At 35.1% G+C, this 20,669-nt stretch overlaps 1 protein-coding gene across 2 annotated transcripts in view; it reads right to left on the bottom strand.

The window, feature by feature from the left end:
- Positions 1-2,581: 2,581 nt before the first annotated feature.
- The window catches only part of MFSD6 (major facilitator superfamily domain containing 6), a 91,725-nt gene continuing 73,637 nt past the window's right edge, over positions 2,582-20,669 (bottom strand). The window contains exons 4-8 of one of the 2 annotated variants that reach the window (XM_051985999.1): positions 11,856-12,017; positions 10,299-10,397; positions 7,134-7,414; positions 4,908-4,926; positions 4,600-4,693 (exon numbers count right to left, since the gene is read on the bottom strand). In XM_051985999.1, coding sequence (XP_051841959.1) covers positions 4,683-4,693; positions 4,908-4,926; positions 7,134-7,414; positions 10,299-10,397; positions 11,856-12,017 — 572 coding nt within the window. In that variant the 3' untranslated portion in view covers positions 4,600-4,682. Of the gene's footprint in view, positions 4,694-4,907; positions 4,927-7,133; positions 7,415-10,298; positions 10,398-11,855; positions 12,018-20,669 lie in introns of both variants that reach the window. The other variant, XM_051985998.1, reaches the window with a different exon arrangement.

The following is a 20,669-nucleotide window of genomic DNA, read 5'->3' on the forward strand; positions in this document are numbered from 1 at the left end:
TACAGTTGAAGAAACAGGTAAGTAGAGATTAAATGACATAATAGGATCATACAACTAATAAGTTTGTGAGTCCAGGCCCAATGCTCTAACCACTGTACTACTCAGCTGTTTCTTAATAAAATTCACTTTTTAAAGAAAAATGGCTATAGAAAGAATTCCAGTATTTTTCTGTTTCATCAAATTTATTTTTAAGATGGCGTTTTCTTCAATTTCTTTGTTTCCTTTTTTAAACTCTCCTGCAAAATTCATTTCTTTTCCCCATTTTTCTTCTATTAAGGTCCTTTTTGAATTCTTCCAAGACAGCCTTTTGAGCTTGAGACCAGTTCATATGCTCCTTTGAGGCTTCATTTGGAGGCATTTTGCTTTGGTTTGTGTTCTTTTCTTTCCCGTATCCAAAGTAGCTCTCTATGGTCAGGTTTTTTTTTTTTTTCTGTTGTTTTTAAAGATTAGAGCACAGGAGAGCCTGTTCTGAACTTCCTTTAAAAGGCAGCAGGGCTTCTCACTGCCCAAGCTAGGGCCAGTGGTGCTGTGGGCTTCCTTCCTGGCCTGGGCCTGGCCAAGTCCCACCTGTTAGGCTAGAGTTCAGGGGCTTACTATTTGCCTTCTGTAGTTGCGTTGGAAGTCTCACAGCTAGCCTGCTAATCCACTGGCCTTCTGAACCAGGACAGATTAGCCAATATGCTATACTTTGGCTAAGAGCCTCCCATTAAATTCCCAGGGTTGGCCTGGGCCACATTCCCTCCTGCCCCCTGCCCAACTGAGGCATACCTTTCTTGAAGTTCTTCCAAGATATCTTCTGCTGGAAAATTATTTCACTCTGAATATTTGTGGGTTCTGTCATCCTAAAATCTATTTAAAAACTTGATCTAGTGTTGATTCTGAGGAAAACCAGGAAGAATTTAGGTAAAGTCCTGTGTATTCTTGACCATAGGCTCCATCCCCTATAAAGATGATTCCAGATGTAATACTTGAAGATAAAAATAAATTGAAATTGCAGAATTGAAGAGCCTAAAATCCTTTATCTTAAACCTAGAATCAAGTCTTGCGTTTTTTTCACCCTTAACTAATTTTGCTTTATAAATACCCATTATTTTTCCCCATGATCTTTCTTCTCCTGGAACCCTATTTCTCCTTGATTTCTACAAGACTTTGCTTTCACCATTTAATGACTATAGAATATTTTGAAACATAACATAGTTCTAGAATTTCTAGCTATCTTTCTAAGGAAAATATTCTTTAGCAAGTCTTGAAGTTTAATATAGGTGGCATAGTGGGTTAGTGCACTGGATTTGGTGTCAGGAAGACCAACCTCAGAATAAAAAAACACCTCAGATAGTTAATAGTTATGTAGCCCTGAGCAAATCATTTTTCAGCCTCTATTTCCTCATCTATAAAATGGGGATAATAATGACACCTCCCTTGTAGAGTTGTTGGGAGGATTAATCAAATGAACTAACATACATGGATGTGCAAATCTTAAAGCTCTATATGAATACTAGCTTTTGCTATTATTTATTCTCAGAATAGGAGAGAAATCAAAGTTTATATTCATAGATGTATTGTCGGGTCTTGGAAATCTAGAAATCAGAGCCATGGAAAAATGACAAGGCTGTTCAGTTACTATGTGCCTTACTATATTCCACTGTCTGTCATTTAATTCCTGGGTCCCACCTATTAATTATGGATATACTATATTGAATTACATATGTCTCCTCTTAGGTCTCTCCCCTAACATATTTATTTTCATAGAAAGTAAAATGATCCCCTTCCTCCTTTAGAAATAGTTAAATACTTCAAGTCAGTACTTAAGGCAGCTAGGTAGTGCAGTGAGTGGAATGCTAGCTACCTACTCTGGAGTTCAGGAACACATCTTCCTGAATTCAAAAGTGGTTTCAGATACTTCCTAGCTGTATGACCCTGAGCATGTCAATTAACTTTGCCTCAGTTTCCTCACCTGTAAAATGAATGAGAGAAGGAAATAATAGCAAACTATTCCAATATCTTCATCAAGAAAATCCTCAAAGGGGTCACAACTCTGAAAAATGACAACTAAAAAATTAGCAAAAGCTTCATAAAAACAATATAATTGTCCTTGCCAAAGCAAGAAACAGATTCTCCTAATCCCAAACTTGTCTGTATGACTCCCTGTCTTTCTGCCCAGGTACCCACCTTCATAGTTCTGGACTGGTTTCATTCTTGTTCAAGGGGTCACAAAGAATTGGACATGACAAACATGAATAGTACAAAACCATTAGCTTGGGCTAATCTTCCAATATTATGAGAAACAATATTCTGAAACATTTTATAGCATTTATATTATTTCCAGTGATTTAAAGAATTAAGTCTCAAAATGCTCAAAAATTAATTTAAATTCGCTTGAATATTAAAAGTATCATACTGAGGGATAGGGGGAATAGAAGGGAAACATCATCTCACAAAATCAAATAAATCATTTGGGTATTAACTCCTAAAAGGTGATTGTTGCATTGTCAAGAAAATAAAGTTAAAAGTTGGAATAGATGTTTAGTCAATGGAGAGATCTTTTAAAATGTATAGTTGGCCAATCTGAACCACTTAACAGTTATTTTAAAAATGTGTATTTATTTTTATTTTTCCAACGTGTCAATGGTGCATTTCCAAAACAGCAGGCGTTTCAAAGGAATAAATCAGAAGTGTAAACACAGAATACAGTATAAGCTATAGACTTCCTACAGTGTGACAGTCCACATACTGTACATTCAGAGGTGAGGTACAGCCCATCACCTATTTCTTCATTTCCATAATTATATAAACACAATAAATACATCTGATTTTAAAGGTCACTTAAAATGAGTCATGATCATTTACAGTACAGTACGTTTTTTCAAGTGCAAAAATAACTAGTGGGCTAGTTCTATTTCTCGAAGTTATTTAACTTTTAATGCTGTGTTTCACTGTGAAGCCAGCCATTCAAGGGCAGACTACCCTTCCACCCATGCAGTCCTGGGCAAGAAGTTATGGAAGATCCCAGACTTAACAGTTACATCAGAGGACCAGAGAGTGGAACGTGTCATTTTAAAACCTGTCCATTCTTTCTGTTGGTACTTCTGTATTCAGAAGTACAGAACTCAGAGTTAACTTATCTGTGACTTTTATTTATTTAGCTGACTGACTTACAGCAGCGTCTTCCACTTCCTTCTCCCAAGGCTGGCTATTAATTTTAACCTGCCTTCTAGCATCAATTTTGGTGTGGAGTATTCATTCAGCTAGAATTTTGGCAGCAAAGGTGATAATGTCTGAATATGCAAATACCGATATCTGAACCTTCTAGCATCTATGTCTAGATTGTAAAAATGGACTGTGACTTTGTTTCCTTAGTTTGGGGAAAATGTGTTATTTTGTGTCCTTTCTTTTTGCTCCTCATTCCTTCTTCCCTTCCCCCACCAAGGGAATGGGGAAAGCATTTACAAATAACCCAAAACCATGATATAATAATTTCTTATTAATTTTATCTCACCCCAGGCACTTAATTTCCTACTTCCTTTATAAATTGCCTCCACAGTACTGCTTAATTAAAGAAACCCTTAGGAGATTAGATGAAATTTTTTTGAAACTGCATCAGTTAATTAGGGCCTTTGTAAACAGAAAGGCTAGTTTACATTTTACAAACTTATCTAGTAACCCTTGTCTAATAAGCTACAGTATACTGAATTGGTTTATTTTAAATAATCTCTCTTTTCTGGTCTTTCTTAAAGCCCATTTGGGAAAAAAAAAGAAAATAAAGTAAAAAATGCTTTTTAAAGCTCAATATAGCTTGCAGCAGCTTTACTTCTCAAAAAATCAACTATTTATACACCATCCACCTAGAAAAATATATTAGCTAAAGATATTCAAAGTGTCTGGTGAAACTTTCCTTTCTTATTTTTTTTTTTTTTTACAAAACAATTTCTACGTTACTAATTTTCATCTGGTTCCTCCTTTAGTATTTCACATCATTTTCTGTAATGATGTTTCTCCTCAAGAGAAAAATAAAATAATTGCATTCTATCTTATTGCAATTTTTTTTTTCAGTAAGGATGAAACAAAATTCAAATAATTGATCACAGAAGGGGAGAAATTATAAAAGCAAACAACCTGAAAGACTTTCCCTCCTCTTAATGTAACTGCTGGTTTCAACTCTTCTTGACTTGGCAAAGAAATCTTGTAATATAAACCAAACTTTAGCAAAAGAGCTGAGAGTTCTCTCTATAATTTCTTTTTGTTCCATAATCTCCCAAAGAGATTAAATTTCCTTTCGAATATGTACTGTAGTTAATATACATTTTCATGTTAGTGATTTTAAACATTTAAAAGCATGTGTTGTATTGTATTATAATCTTTAAGATGAATAGAGTCCTAGGTTTGGATGCTTCCCAGGGCTTCTTAACAGAGGCCCAGAGTTCCTTCCATGTAACATGTAAAATGAGAGGGTTTTGTCTCAATGTGTACTAGTAGTGGGTTGAGGGTGATTATCTTTAGGAAGGTGTTCCACTACAGAGGATGCAGCAACATGAGCATGACTGTCCTTGGGAAAGTGATCTGCAACCGGGGAAGCAGGGTTGGTTTGGGATATCACTTCAGGGGTTGGTCCATCTCCCGACGGATTGGAGTTAGTCACACTTGGGGAATGTTTCGCTGCGCAGGGTGGTGAAGTTTCCTGGTTCTCATTGGTCCCCTAGAGAAGAGAAAACAACACATTGTAGAAACAGAAAATAGTCCACATAGAGAGGATGGATGCCCAACATCTCGCAAACTGATGGCAAGCATATACAAGTGTCCCCAGGAGCCATGTTTCTATGAGCCTTTTCAATGGGGTGTGTAAAAATGGGTAGTAGCCCTAAAGTGATATGGTGACTGAATACTGAAGAAATAAGGGTAAAATGTCTTACCTTTCATTTCTTTTCCTATCTGCCGAGAAGCCGCATGAAAAACACAAACACTATAAGTAGACTTATTCTTGTACACAGACCAGGCTACTCATTATTAATGAAATGCCCGATAACACTGTACTATAGTATATAACCATGGATCACCAGAGTGCAAGGAACTTAGGATATTATCTAGTCCAATCCCACAGATTCTCTTATACAGATGAGGAAACTTAGGACCACAATGAAGTGCCTTGCCTAAGGCCACACAGCATTTCTCAGATTCTGTGACATCAGAGACAGAAACATGTAGTTGAAACCTATTCTCAGACTTTCAGACTACACATCTTATAAGAGAAGTACAAAGTAGCACTTGAGAAAATGGGCGCACTTATTGCCAAAAATGTCCAAAAAAGACCAAATTTGTTTTTTTATGAGCCATAAGACATATCCAAAACATCAAACTGCTCTCTGCTTCTAGTACCTATGAGTTTAAAGGGGCAAGTTCAAGGTTAACATAAGAAGACTTAAATATGCCTTGGAAGGCTTCCTTAAAATTCAATATAGCAATATGGCATAATGGTCTATAGTTCTGGGTAATCTAAACAGCTAATAACTTGAAGCAATGTCAATTAATTTTCCCAGACACACAAAGATGAACATGAGCACCTAATTTAATGTAAAGACTTCTTTTAAAAAAAGGTGCAAATGATATTCTTGTGCTTCTTTGTAGGTTTCACAGTATCACAGTTTTGGGGGATGAAAAGAATATTCTTATCAAATGGAAAAAGCATAAATGAAAATTTACAGCCATGACAACTGTGTGAAGAGAATTGAATAAACATTTTATAAAATGAAATGCTCATTCCAATAGACTTATGATGGAACGTGCCATTCATATCCAGAGAGAGAATTTGGAGAATGAATGTGGATCAGATCATAGTATCTTTACCTTTTTGTTCTCATTGTTGTTTGTTTTTTATTTCTCTTTGTTTTTGCCCTTTCTAATTTGATTTTTCTTGCACAGCATGACAAACATAGAAATATGTTTTTTAAAATTGCACCATGTTTAACCTATACTGGTCTACTTGCTATCTTGGGGAGGTGTTGGGGAGGAAGCAGGGGATAACAAAATTGGAACACAAAGTTTTATAAAGGTGAATGCTGAAAACTATCTTTGCAAGTATTTGGAAAAATAAAATGTTATTAAATTTTTTTTAAAAATTAAACTAAATGCTCCTTTTTTCTTCTTATATTTCTCTTTCCCTTCCTTCTTCAAGATGTTTTCCTCTATTTTCTCCAAGTATCCTCTGAAGTCATCCTGAAGCTTGGTCCAGGATTATGGCACTTAAAAGGAGGAAATTATCAAAAGTGCCCTGCTGGCATGATGTATCTTCAATTGGGAACAACAATCCAGAGTCAAAGAAAACTCATAATCTGGGCTGCTTTGATCCTTTCCTCTGTTTTAGGAGGATGCCAGCAAAGCTACCAAATCAGCTGAGGTTCCTCTAGCTAGACCCATGCATGGCTTTTTGTGTTGTATACTTTGAGCAGAAACCACACAAAAAATCTACCCTGTTCCTGAAATGATGTACTCCAGCACTAGAAAGAAAAGTTACATGCAGATTCATTTAAATTATTTAAAGACAATGAGAGAACGTAGTATAGTGGATAAGATCAGCCTTAGAATCAGGACAACCAGGGGTCAAGCCCTGCTTTTGTCACCTATTAGCTAGCTGTGTGACTATAGGCAAGTGACATAACTTCAGTGTTCTGGGTAGCTCATTACAGGGGAGTAGCCAATCTACATTTCTCATAAAAGGAATTCCCTATATAGATGAAATTATAGGTCTATACCATCCCTCAACATCTCTTATCATCTTCCTGCTCTTGTCAAAATGAAAGACTACATTTCAAAGATAATGTTAAAAAGAGGGTAACAGTTTAACAATGGGGAAAATATTTTAAAATCAATATATCTTTTTGCTTTCAAAACATATGAATAGAGTTTTCAATATCCACCCCTGCAAAATCTTGTTTTCCAAATTTTTCTCCTTCCCTTCCTCCAACCTCCTCCTTAGACAGCAATATATGTAAAACATGTGCAGTTCTTTTATATCCATTTCCACCATGCTGCACATACACATACACAAAAAATCAGATCAAGAAGAAGAAAAAACTGACAAAAATATATATGTATATTTTTAAAAGAGGACATTCGTATTTGTGGTGTAGGGAGCATTTTACCTGTAAAGGCTGAATCTCAGAAGCCCGGCTAGTTCTGGTTAGTTGTATCATTTCTTTAATTTGATAAAGCGCATAGACAAAAGTAACCCAAGGAGAAGAGCTGACCCCCCATGCGGGTTTGTTCACATCTTCCTGTTCTTCCTGGTGTTTGGTTTTCTTGGGAGGAAGTCTGGGTTCAAGGCGAGGCATGATATCTTCTGCCTGCTGCTGCACTAAGTCAATAGTTGCTATGGGGACAGGGCTGGAAGGAACCGGAATCCTTTCTGCCAGCATTGTCTTATCTGAAATGAAAGCAAAGTGAAAACAACTCTGAAGAGTTTTCTTTATAGTATAAATCAAGTCATTCCGTTTTAAGTGCTAACTATGTACCAGGCTCTGGGCCAAGCATTTTCTTTTATACAAAAAAAGATTCCCCCACCTCAAAAAAATCTGTTCTCTAGATACTTACAAATTAACGGGGAAGGCAACAAACAAAAAGTATGCACACAAAATACAAAAAGATGAATTGGAGATAATGAACATGGAAAAATACTATTATTGATTGGGATTGGGAAAGGTTTCTTATGAGGATTTTAGCTGAGACCTGAAGGAAGTCAAGGAAGGCAGGAGAGAGAGAGAGATGAGGGAGAGTGAATTGGTGTAGCTTATATAAGCACATTATACTCAGACTCCCAAGTTAATGGGATTTGCAAAATTTAACATATTTTCACCAAGTAACCCATTTGTCTAGTATGTATTGTTGAAGTTGCAAACTGGAACTTTTTCTATGAAAGTTCTATGAATATTATGAAAGTCTGATCTCCATTTCTCTTAATTTCAAGAGGACATCTGAAAGGCAGTTTCAGGAAATGATACTGTGTCCCCACATCACTTCTGTGAGATTGATATTCTGAATTAGATAACTTGATACATGTGAGGGGAATGGGAAGAGAAATCCTCATTACCCTGAATCAAGGCTGTTAGGGAGCCAGGTAACCCAAGTCAGATCAGTGGAAAAAAATAGAGATTTGCTTTTTATTGAATTAAACTCTGTTAAACTCAGTTGCTAGGGTTTCAGTAACACTTCTGGTTCTCTGAAGAGAAATGCTTCAATACATCCAACAAGGAATGAGAAAACTTGGCCAATAAGGAAGTGAGTTCTGTCCTAGAACCCAGTTTTATTCCATGGCTTGAGTCATATTTTATAAGGTAACTATAAAATCAATAAAACATAATACATCTTAATCAGACCTCCATATTGCTTTAAAAGAGACTCCATCTTGTTTAACACTTTTATTACCTTAATCCGGGATAGAGTTGCATCTCAGAACGAAAATTTCATAACTTTTAAAACAAGATTGGAAGAAATATCTTCCTGAATTCAAATCTGGTCTTAGACACTTACTACATAACCCTAGGCAATTCACTTAACTCTGTTTGCTTCAGTTTCTCATCTGTAAAATGAACTGGAGAAGGAAAGAGAAAACCTATTTTTTATTCATCTTTGCCAATAAAACTCCAAAATAGTGTCACAAAAAGTCAGATATGGACAATAACTGGAAGTCAAAAGGCATGGCTTTCGATAACCTCATTAGATGTGCAACTCTGGAAAAGTCATTTCACTCTTATGAGCCCTCATTTTTTCCTCATCTGTAAAATGACCATAATAGGAAACCATTATTCTAGTATCATCTTTGCTAGTAACTCAGAGGATGACCTTGATGAAATCATTTAAGTTCTGCCTAGGCATCCGTTTTCTCAATTGTAAAATGAAATTATTTCTAAGGATCCTCTTTCAGTTCTAACATTCCATATTCTGATAAATTCCTATCTGGCCAACTTCAAGACATTATTGTGATGATCAAGTCAGATATCACATTGTAAATTACAAAGTGCCATGTAAATGGTTCTTATATATTTTTCCTAATGAATAAAAATCTATTTTCTTTTCCTCCCAGTCTCTACACTGGGAAAGGAGGCTTTTGGTAACAAAATATGCACTGTTAAATTAAACAAATTTCCAAATGACCATATTCAAAAAATATCCATCTCATTCTGCCCCTCAAATCTAACACCTTTTTTTGTCAGGAGGTGGGTAGCATACTTCATCAATGATTCTCTGCAATTGTGGTTTGTCATTTCTTTGTAACTTTCAAAGTGTTTGGGTTTTGGGGTTTTTTTTTTTTTTGGTAGTATAAATTGTTCTCTTGGATGTGTGCATTCATTTTACTCTGAATTAGCTCATATAAATCTTCCCAAGGTACTCCAAAACTGACATCTTCTACAACAGTATTCCATTTCATTGCCATACAGATGTCAGTGAGAACAATACTACTACTCTGTGGATCCAGTGAATGGATTGCCAGATTTTTTTTTTTTTTTTTGGCTGAGGCAATTGGGATTAAGTGACTTGGCTAGGGTCACACAGCTAGGAAGTGTTAAGTGCCTAAGGTCAGATTTGAACCCAGGTCCTCCTCACTTCAGGGCTGCTCTATCCACTGCACCACCTAGCTGCCCCTGGCCTCCACATATTTTAAGCCTTATACCCATATCAGCTTGATTCACTTTAATGCAATACTGAAATTTAAAATCTCTCCCAATTCTGTTTTTGTAATTCATGGTTCAGTCATGTGAAATTCTTCATAATCCCACTGGGGTTTTCTCACCAAAGATACTACAGTTTGCCATTTCCTTCTCCAGCTCATCTTACAAATGAGGAAATTGAGAAAAACAGGGTTAAGTAGCTTACCCAATTAATTACAGAGCTAGTGTATAAGGCCAGATTTGAAAGCAAGGGAAATAAGTCTTCCTGATTTCATGTCTGGTTCTCTACCCACCATGCCACCTGACTGCCCAATCATACCTCTATCCAAAACAAAGAGATTCTTTTGAACAAGAGCCAGTTAAAACAAAATATCTGAATCTAAGACTAATTGATTAGATGACCTCCTTTCTAGTCCAAAATTCTATAGTTGAGATAGCATAACCTAATGGATATATTCACTAATAATCAAAAAAAAAAAAAAAGTCCACATACAAATAAAGAAATATCACTAGATTTGGGAAGAATCAGGGATGCAAAATTCTGCCAGATGGTATATTAGCCTGTCTGGGTTTCTAAGAGCTATGCATGGTCATTTATAAGGTCCAAACATCGAGGACAAGCAGCAAGGACAGAACACCTACCTTCTTCCTCATCTGGGACTGCAAGCCATTGTATTAGGGCAAAGAGCAAGAGGATCACTAGACAGGCCATTCCAATCCCTCTGAAAGTTGCAGCAGCACCTATAAAAAACAGTCAACAGAATTCTTAGATAAGCATAAAATACAAGGAGGACTGTATTTCTTTTTCTAATACCTGGTTTCCATCAGTCACACAGTGAGACAAACTCAAAGAGGAAAATGTTTCAGAATAATAAAGCAGAAAATGGATCAGACTAGGGGTTAGGACCCTACATCTGGGTCTACCACAGAAGTATGTGATTTGAAGCAAGCCACTTTCTATCTACTAAAATGAGTTTCCACCTTTGTAAAGAGAGCTTTGCAAGATGATTTCTATGGCTCTCTTCATCTCTTTATAGATGTTCCTCTGACAGATCCTCAGAGTGACCCTATCTATTATCTACTTGAGATGGCAAGGAATATATTCACAGATTATAGGACTTTGAAGCCTCTGGTTTGACAAACTTTCACCTTCCATTAAATAATTTAACAATCAAGATTTCTGCAGCAATTTTCATTACATCATTGCACATATGAGAGGCTCACAGGCATAGTAATTAGAATCGATTTCCAAATCAGGAAGATCTGAATTGAAGTCCCAAGTGGTCAAATACCAGCAGAATTATCCTGGACTAACTAGTTTATTTTTCTGTGCCCCTAGGCATATTCTTTAAGACTATACATTGTAGAAATTGCTAATTTGTTTTAATAGAGGGAATCTTTTCACTTGGAACTCTCTGTATCGATGTACTCATAAGTCTAAACAAAATAATATAGCATTGGAAGGTTTTCAAAGTACTTTGCAAATATTAACTGATTTTATTCTCATAACAACCCTGTGAATCGGTTCAATTATCCTCATTTTACATATGAGGAAACTGAAAAAGACACAGATTAATTGACTCAGCTAGTATCTGATACTGAATTTGAATTCTGACCTTACAACCTTCAGGTCCAGTTCTCTATCACTTTCCCTATTTCGCTGTTCCCAAAAGCTGCCTAATTAAGTAGAGCTGACAGATCCCCAAAGTACTGTCTGATACAATGAACAAGACACCAGAACTGTGACACCAACAGATACTGGGGTTTTGTAGGTTTCTTTGATTTAAACTCTAACTGAATTATATCTCCTTCCCGTCTCCTCCTTATAGGTTTTGAACAGTTTGCAAGGATACTTTAACTCAAACCAAACATATTAGTACTCTGCTCCCTTATCTGGAAGGACCTTCTTCTATCAAGGAAATACAGGCTTCAGTAAGCAGCTTGGTCTTACATGACTCATCCTCAGTATAGTTGGGCAATGGATAGCAACTAATAAAAAGTTAGCACTTATGGCCCACCCATAATATTAGGAAAGTCTCTTAAAATTATAATAGCACAAAATACATCAAAAGGGAATGAAGGGTCTAGAAAAATAAATGAAGGGGAAAAAACCCTCAAATAATTCATGAAGTTCTTTTGGAATGTCACTAAAAAATAGTAAGCTATTTGAAAAAAGCTAAGAGAAAGACCACTACTTACCAAAGTAATTGACCAAAACTCCACCAATCATAGCTCCACATCCTCTTCCTAAACCCAAATGAAGTCCCTGGAGAATTCCCTGCGCTGAAGTTCTCAATTCTGGAGGCACAGCTGCACTGAGATAAGAAATGCAAGCAGCCCAGATAGCTGCATGGGTCACACCTAGGGTAAAAAAAGAAAATGAAGTACAGTTATCCCTTTCACATTGTAGGGACAAGAAGTATGGTGACTACTCCATCCACTCATCTGGAAAATTCTAGTAAAATTTTTTGGCCCTCCCTTTTTTTTCCTTACCAGAGAAGAAGTTTGATTTTTTTTTTCTTTTTCTTTTATGGGTATTTACAATCCTTATTGTAAAATTTGGATTGATACTATATAATATTATACATATATTTTTGCATTTCTAAGTTTCTAAACTTTTTTCTCTGTCATCTGCTAGCTTTCATATGTTGTCTGTGGCTTCTGCAAAATTCACCCAAAATTCTCATTTCATTTCTTATGCTGACCTGAAATATATTAGTATCACAGGGAAAGCTGTGATGTAGAAGGGCTAACTGTACCATCAGACCAGCACTCCTAGCTGTCCAATCAATAAATATTAAATATCTGTTCTGTGAAAGGCATTATACTAGGTACTAGAGACAGGAAGATAAAAATAAGTTTTAGTTCCTCAGTATTTTCATATGCTGGGAATCTTAAAGGGTTTTACATAAACTGCTAGGACTCTTGCTTAGTTTCTGCATGTTGTTGTTCTGTGGTTCAGTCATAGTCAACTCTTCATGACTTTGTGGACATAACCTATCAGATCCTTCTATTCTCTACTACTACTTCCCAAAGTCTGTCCAAGCTCATGTTCATTGTTTCCATGACATTATTTATCCATCTCATCCTTTGCCATACCCTTTTCTCCTTTTGTCTTCAATCTTTCACAACATTAGCGTTTTTCCCAGTGAATCTGATTCCAGTGAATCATTATGTAAAATATTTAGGTTTCAGTTTCAATATTTGTTCTTCCAAAGAATTGTCTTTATTTCATTAATTATTGATTGATTTGATATCCTTGCTGATCAAGGGACCCTCAAAAGATTTTTGCATATGAGGAGACAATTTCAGTCCTTCCTAAGTCTAACTAGTTACATGGACACCTGCAGATGCATCACTAGCAACAGAAAGCCTCTATTAGTTTCCCAAATATTGATGGCTATATGAGAAGCTGAGAAATAAACCTGTCACTCACAGATACAAACTTAAAGGCCACAGGGAACTGCATCCTGAACAAATTCACTAAAGCATGATAAAAATAAATAAATATGATAATAATAGCTATATAAATAATATAGTATAAAGTATAATAAAACTTCATTATGCAAATGAATTCCAATAATTCAATGTTTCAATAATACAAATTGTTGAATCTAATAGATTGTTGTGCAGTTTTATGAATTTCTATAATAGTATTAGAACACTTTAACCTCTTAAAGGATTGGGACTAAATTTCACAAAGTAGATCTGTGATTGTGCTCTATGGGCTCTGACATTCTCATATGTAATATGAAGGGATAGGGTTAGATCAGGAATTTTAAAATGAAAAGTGACTTAGACTAGTCTAAGTCATATTATAAAGCCCTCCGATCTACACTCTTTTTTTATTCCAGCAAAATATATAATCACATTTACAAGCCTTTGCTAAGAGAAACAAGTATAGTGGTTAATGGATATATTCTTTAAACATAAAATAAAAAACATGGCATTTCAAGTCTGAGATCAAATGACTACTTTACCACTAAAATATCCTCCAAAGATCAATGCTTGAATAAGCAAGTGAAAAGGACACTGGAGTACAAGTCAGGAGAACAATGTTTTTAGTTTTAGTTCTCATTCAATAATTGATTATAAACTGTGGCAAATCATAACCTCCTGTAACCTCAGTTTCTCATCCATAAACTTAAGGTTCCATTCAGCTCCAGTAATCTATAAATCTGATTTCTTTGTACAGTCCTGTCTCACTTAAATCCAATTCAACTTCAAGTCAAGATATTACCCCATCTGAAATCATGGGTCTTCTTTGAGAATGAAAGAACAAACTTGATTTAAACAACAATTATGATAGAGATATGTACTAAGAGGTGCTTAATAATATATAATGATTACCCTGGGATTCATATTGAAGAAACCTACACAGTTAAATATTTTATGGTTCTTTTGTAAGTAATTTGGAAATCAACTCTTATTATTACTTTTTGTTGTTCTTTTCACAGACAATTTCCTTTACAGTAGATTTAATCTGATTTGCTTAAGAGTTAGAAGATCTGGGTCTGAATCTCATCTCTAAAACTTATTAGTTGTGTGAACCTGAGCAATCCAATTCTATCTAGAAAGTAATTTGGAATTATGCTTTTAAAAAAAGTAACTAAAATGTCAGTTGAACTAAAACATCCTACTGCTAAGCAAATACCGCAAGGGAGTAAATGACAAAAAGAAAATCCTTATAATGTAATAAGGATTCTGTGTCTCCCTAATCTTTGTGGAGAGTGGGCCACCTGGCCTGGGGAAATTCCTAAAAATGATCCCCACCCTCCTAACTGGTTTTTGAGAGAATCTCCCACTTTCCAATTGATCTGGTAATCACTTTGGTCTGGGAAACAATCACCCACTCTTTATTGATTTGAAAGTTAACCCCTAATCGTTCCCTAGTCCCAAACCACAGAAGGCTAATAAAAAAAAAAACAAGATTCTGTACCCCAACCTTTACTAATTCCTATCAGGAAATAGCCCACTAAGGGAACTTCTCAGTGTAATAAACCCACTTTTTTTTTTTCCAAAATACCTCTCTTGGACATTGGGACTGAGAATTCTTTCACCAACCTGTAGGTTGTCATTGTAGGTTATCTCTCACCTCTCACCTCTCACCCTTCAACATTTGTATATTACAATATATTTAAAGCACCATATTTTTGTCATTTCAAAGAAGGGGAAACAATGCAGATGCCTATCATTTTGAGATATGGTTAAACAAAATGTGGCACAAAAATACTACAAAATGGGATATTATTATGATATAAGATGAATATGAAGAATTTTAAAATAACACCAGAAGATTTGCATGTATTGATATAAAGTGAAACAAACAAAATCAGGAAAACAAAATATACAAGGACTCCCAATAATGCAAAAGAAAAGAACAACAAAATAAATGAATCTGAATGCTATGAAAGTATAATAATACCCAAGCTTGATCCTAGAGAAGAGATATAAAGTAGCACCTTCCTTCTTTTTCTGGAGAAGTAAAAGACTAAGATTATGTTAACATTGTATATAATGTCAGACTTGACTGATATATTGGTTACTTTTTCTGAACATTTTTCCTGTTTAAAAAAAATCTTGTTATACATGATTGATATGAGATGGTTCTCTGAGAGAGGATGAAATGTAGATGATTGAAAAATAAAAAGATATTAGTGAAATTTTGGAAAAAATGAGTATCAGCTTTCACCACCAATTATCAAAAAAATAAATTTACTATATCAGCGCTAAGCAATTATCCTTTGCTGGCCAGACTGTATAAACCCAATATCTCTTGGCTTCCAAGGGATTACTAGTCTATTTACAATTATAATCTTGTCTTTTGAATCAAATACATCCTAAATATGCTATTGCTTTTATCAATAGTTTAGAGTTACAAAAATTGTCTTCTTGATGGGAGTAAACCCTGAAACTATTCTTGACTCTTGGAGTGATCCCTGAAACTCTCCTAACAGGGACACACCCTTCTAGGCAGTTAAGTGGTTTCATTAAGATTGGCCTAGGGACCCACATGTGCAAAAATGTTTGTGTCAGTCCTTTTCATAGTGGCTAGAAACTGGAAAGAAATTGAAGGGATGCCCACCAATTAGAGAATGGTTGAATACATTGTGGCATATGAATATTATGGAATATTATTATTTTATAAGTAATGACCAGCATGATCAATACAGAACTGATGTTAAGTGAAATGAGCAGAACTGGGAGAACATTATACACTTCAATAACAATACTATATGATGATCAATTCTGATGGATGTGGCCATCTTCAACAATGAGAGGATCCAAATCACTTCCAATTGATCTGTAATGAACAAAACCAGCTAAACCCAGAGAAAGAACACTGGGAAATGACTTCAGACCACAACATAACATTTCCAGTCTTTCTGTTATTATTTGCTTACATTTTTGTTTTTTCTCCTCAGGTTATTTTTATCTTCTTTCTAAATCCGATCTTTCTTATGCAACAAGATAACTGTATAAATATGTATACATGTATTGTATTTAACATATACTTTAACATATTTAACGTGTATGGGACTACCTGGTATTTAGGGGAGGAGGTAGAGGGAAGGAGGGGAAAAGTTGAAACAGAAGTTTTTGCAAGGGTCAATGATGAAAAATTATCCATGTATATGTTTTGTATATAAAAGGCGATTAAATTAAAAAAAAAAAAAGATTGGCCCAGGCCCACTTCCTACTTAGCTCAAACTTAAGTGGTCTCATTTAGCTGGAGATGGGGACCTGATATTTCTATTGAGTAGCTGTATTGTCTATTGAGCTGAAAATTAGTCCAGGACCACTCCTACTTAGCAGGAACTTAAGTGATCTTATTCAACTGGAAATCTAGGCCTGGGGGCAGTGACAACATTGAAGTAATTTCATTCAATTGAAACTGTAGTCTCAAATTTCCTATTAAAGGGCAATTCGGGGCTCATTTCTTTGCAGAGGTCCAAAGCAGGATCATGCCTTGTCAAGAAACCTCTCTCTCTCCTTTTCATAGCTGCCTGTCAGGACCCCTGCCCGCTATGAAGACATTCTCTTCTCAGTGTTAATATCTTTGTTTATCTCTCTGCCAGGATTTCTCTGCTAGGACCTTTATCTCCCTGGCAGGACTTTGTCACTTGGAAATCAGTCTTATTAGCAAAAGCTCACTTCTGCAGTGCCAACAATAAACTTCCTTTCGTCATGAATTCTTTTATGTTGGACCTGTGCTGACCAAAGAGGGGTTCCCACTACTCTCTGCACTGCCACTGATCATATCATTTGGTTCCCTAACCACATCATTCTGGGTGTCTAATACCCAGGCAAAAATGATTCATGTTTGATACACTTTTCAGAAAGTCATCAATAAAATTAATCCTATGCTTGGGCAAAACACATCCCTTTAAATTTTTATTTTATGAATTGCATGTTTCAATTCACAAAACCCATATACTATAAACATGCTCCTGATGTTTGTATTCATAACTTAACAAAGGTGAGAATAATTCTTCATTATTTTGGATAATAGAATTAAGAATAATCAGCAAATAAATATTCTCTCATGTATTCAAGTATTGTTTAAGACATAAGAAGTGCAAAGCTTTAAAAGATAAAATAATTATTTTATTTATCTCTACACATTATTTCTGTAGGAAAGGTGAAGTGGTTTTAACATCATTTTGCCAATCCTAATATTTTCTTAAATCAAATAACTGATGAGATTTCTTTTTAAAAATTTTTCATTAAAGCTTTTTATTTTCAAAACATACATGGATAATTTTCCAACATTAACCCTTGCAAAATCTTATGTTCTAATTACTCCCCTTTCCCCTACTCCCTCCCCTAGATGTCAAATAGTCCAATTTATGTTAAACATGGTAGAAATGTGTTCAATCTAACATATGCATACATATTTATACAATTATCTTGCTGTACAAGAAAAATCAAATCAAACAAAAAAATGAGAAAGAAAATAAAATACAAGCAAACAACAACAAAAAGAATGAAAATGCTATGTGTGAACCACACTCAGTTCCCATAGTCCTCTCTCTGGGTGTAGATTGCTCTCTTCATCCCAAGATCATTGGGAAAAGTCTGAATCAAACTGATGAGATTCAAAGTCAATATATTGAAAATAAATTTACAAAAACTAACGTCCTAGGATTATAGCTTTAGGGTTAAAAGGCCCTTGGAGATCATCTAATTCAATGTCCTCCTCTCAAAGATAAGGAAAACAAAGACTAAGGTCACAAATTAAGCATCACACCCAGGATTCCAAGTTGAGTCTTATGATTCTCAATTTCAGCCCTTCAAATGTAGTGTTCTTTCCCACTTTGAGATGAGTCACATTAAGCTAAGAACTAGACCAAATGCTTATGGTTGACTTTAAAAATATCTCCAAAGAAATAATTACTTCTAAACCAAAAATACCTAAGATGTTCTTTGGCATATTTCAGAAATGGAAATTAGTACAATTTGTCTTTTTGATCAATTGTACATAGATCTAAAAAAAATTTAAAAGCATGGACCTATATGAAAAGTGAGTACGAACTCAAAAGTCATTTTTACTAATCACTTTCACTATGTTGCCCCTGGGGATTGGTTCTTCTCTACAAGGAGCTTATAAATCCAAAAGGAGTGGTGAGACATGGATACAAATAATACAAATTTGTTGTTGCTGAGTTTTCAATGTGTTCAGTCTCTTTATGACCCCATTTGGGGTTAAAATATGATTATGTATATATGAAGTCAAACAAAGTCATATAAGAGATTCAAAGAGGTGAGAGGCAAAGCTGATTCGATTAAGCAAGGGAAGAGATTGTACTAGATGTACTTGATGGATAGGAAAGAGCTATACTAGGTAGAGTTGTGGGGGATATGATGCATTCCCGATCTAGAGGATGGAATCTACAAAACCATCAAGGCAAGAGTGGGTAAGATGAGAATGGGAAAAGTGAATCATTGCATATGGAATGTAGAATGTATGAATGAAATCATCATGAAATAAAGACAAGTCAGAATGAGGGGGGCTTTGAAATGCCTTTGAAAAGAAATTTTTTCTTTTCCTCAGCAGGTAATAGTGTGGAATCACTGAAGTTCTTGAGAATGATAAATTCATGCCTGTGGGTGATGATAGAGAAGGGAAGGTTAATTTTAATATGCTCTTGGTATAAACCAAGATGAAAAAAAGCTCTTAGTCTAAATATAGAATGTTGGACATACCTAATTTTTCTCACCAAAGATAATATAAACAATTTAAAAAATTAGTTCCTTTTAAGAGAAACAGTGAAACACCTTGTGTAAGATATAACTCAGTGTAAATTTCAAGGCCACTTAAAATTTATTAGCAGCTGAAGATAGAATTTACTCTTAAGGGATCACTGATATTAATTGGCCATCAGGAAAGATTGTAGTCGATTTCCAGGGCTTAATGATCAAATTACAGTTTTGGTTAGGTAATAGTACTCGATCACTTGAAAGGAATTCTGACATGGTAGCCTTGGATGCAATGGGTGAAGCATTTCTCTTCTAGGATTGTGATTTATAAATATAAATAATACAAAGTGAAAGAAGAAAGACTAAAGCTATTGAAAAGAAAAATAGCCAATTATATTGTAAGTTATTTTCTCTGGCAGTGTGTAGACCCAGTTGCCAAGAGAATGAAAGAACATCTAGAAGCTTTTTTATGTTGCAGATATTGAAAAGATACATAGTGGGCAGCTAGCTGGTATAGTGGATGCACCAACCCTGAAGTCAGAAGAACCTGAGTTCAAATTTCAGACACTTAACACTTCTTGGCTATGTGACCATGGGCAAGTCACTTAACCCCAATTGCCCCAGCAAAAAAGAAAAAAAAAAGAAAAGATACATGAATTAAAAAACATATAATTTAACATTTTACTAACAATTTAACATTGAATATATGACACATTAAACTTGTGCAATAAAGGTTTAACAAATGATATAGTATACAGAAAGCCTGGTTTTGAGATCAGGAAGATATGGGTTCAGGTTCCATTTCTCACATATTCCTAGGCAAGTTATAGTTTCTCAGTGCCCTAGGCATTTTTCTAAAATGATTAGATGTTTTTTTTTTCCTCAATAGTATTTTAATTTTATTGTTCAATTCATATAAAAATAGTTTGCAGCATTCATTTTTGTAAGATTTTATGCTCCAACTCTTTTCTCCTTCCCAAGAAACAAGCAATCTGATATAAGTTATACATGTACAATCCTTTTAAAATATTATTCCATATTGGTCATATTGTGCAAGAAAAATCATAACAAAATGGGAAAAAAGAGAAAAGCAAACAAACAAAAAGGTAAAAATATTATTCTTTGATCCACATTCAGTCTCCATAATTCTCTCTCTGGATGCGGATAGCATTTTCCATCTTAAGTTTATGGGAATTTTCTTGAATAAAATGATTACTTTCACAGCAGTTGCGTAGTGGTCATTTGCATTGATAGAGGAAATAGCTTCACCCAGAAGTCCCCTATTCCAATGAAATTATGGCTTTGGTCCAAACCTGCCCCCCACAACTTCAATGCAAGGTATCATAATTTTTAGTTACTCCCTAAATTCTCATTAGGATTCTTTCTTAATTCATTCTCGTTCATCTTTCTTCACATGTAGTCATAATTGAGACACTAATTTCTACTTTATCTTTGATCCTATCACCTTAAAATGCCTTCAGCAGTTTGCCCCATAATCATCTCTTGATAATCTTCAGCCTTTCCCAATTAATTTCTTCCCTGTTGCCTACCAACAAGCCCAAGTTTCTTCATTTTAAAAAGCTCCCACTTGACCTAGCTGCCCTCTGATCTTCTAATCTTTCATCCTGCTCACAGCCCAACTTAAAAAAAAAAACAAAAAACAAACAAAAACTTTCTATTCTTGTTGCCTCTGCTTCTTACACATTTCAATCCTTGGCAATCTGGCTTCCAACCTTATCATTCAACATCAATACATCTCTCTCTGTTTTTTAAACTGATTACCTTTTTTTAAAAAACAATTCTCAATGTTCT

This window comes from Antechinus flavipes, chromosome 3, assembly GCF_016432865.1.
Source record: "Antechinus flavipes isolate AdamAnt ecotype Samford, QLD, Australia chromosome 3, AdamAnt_v2, whole genome shotgun sequence".
NCBI lineage: Eukaryota > Metazoa > Chordata > Mammalia > Dasyuromorphia > Dasyuridae > Antechinus > Antechinus flavipes.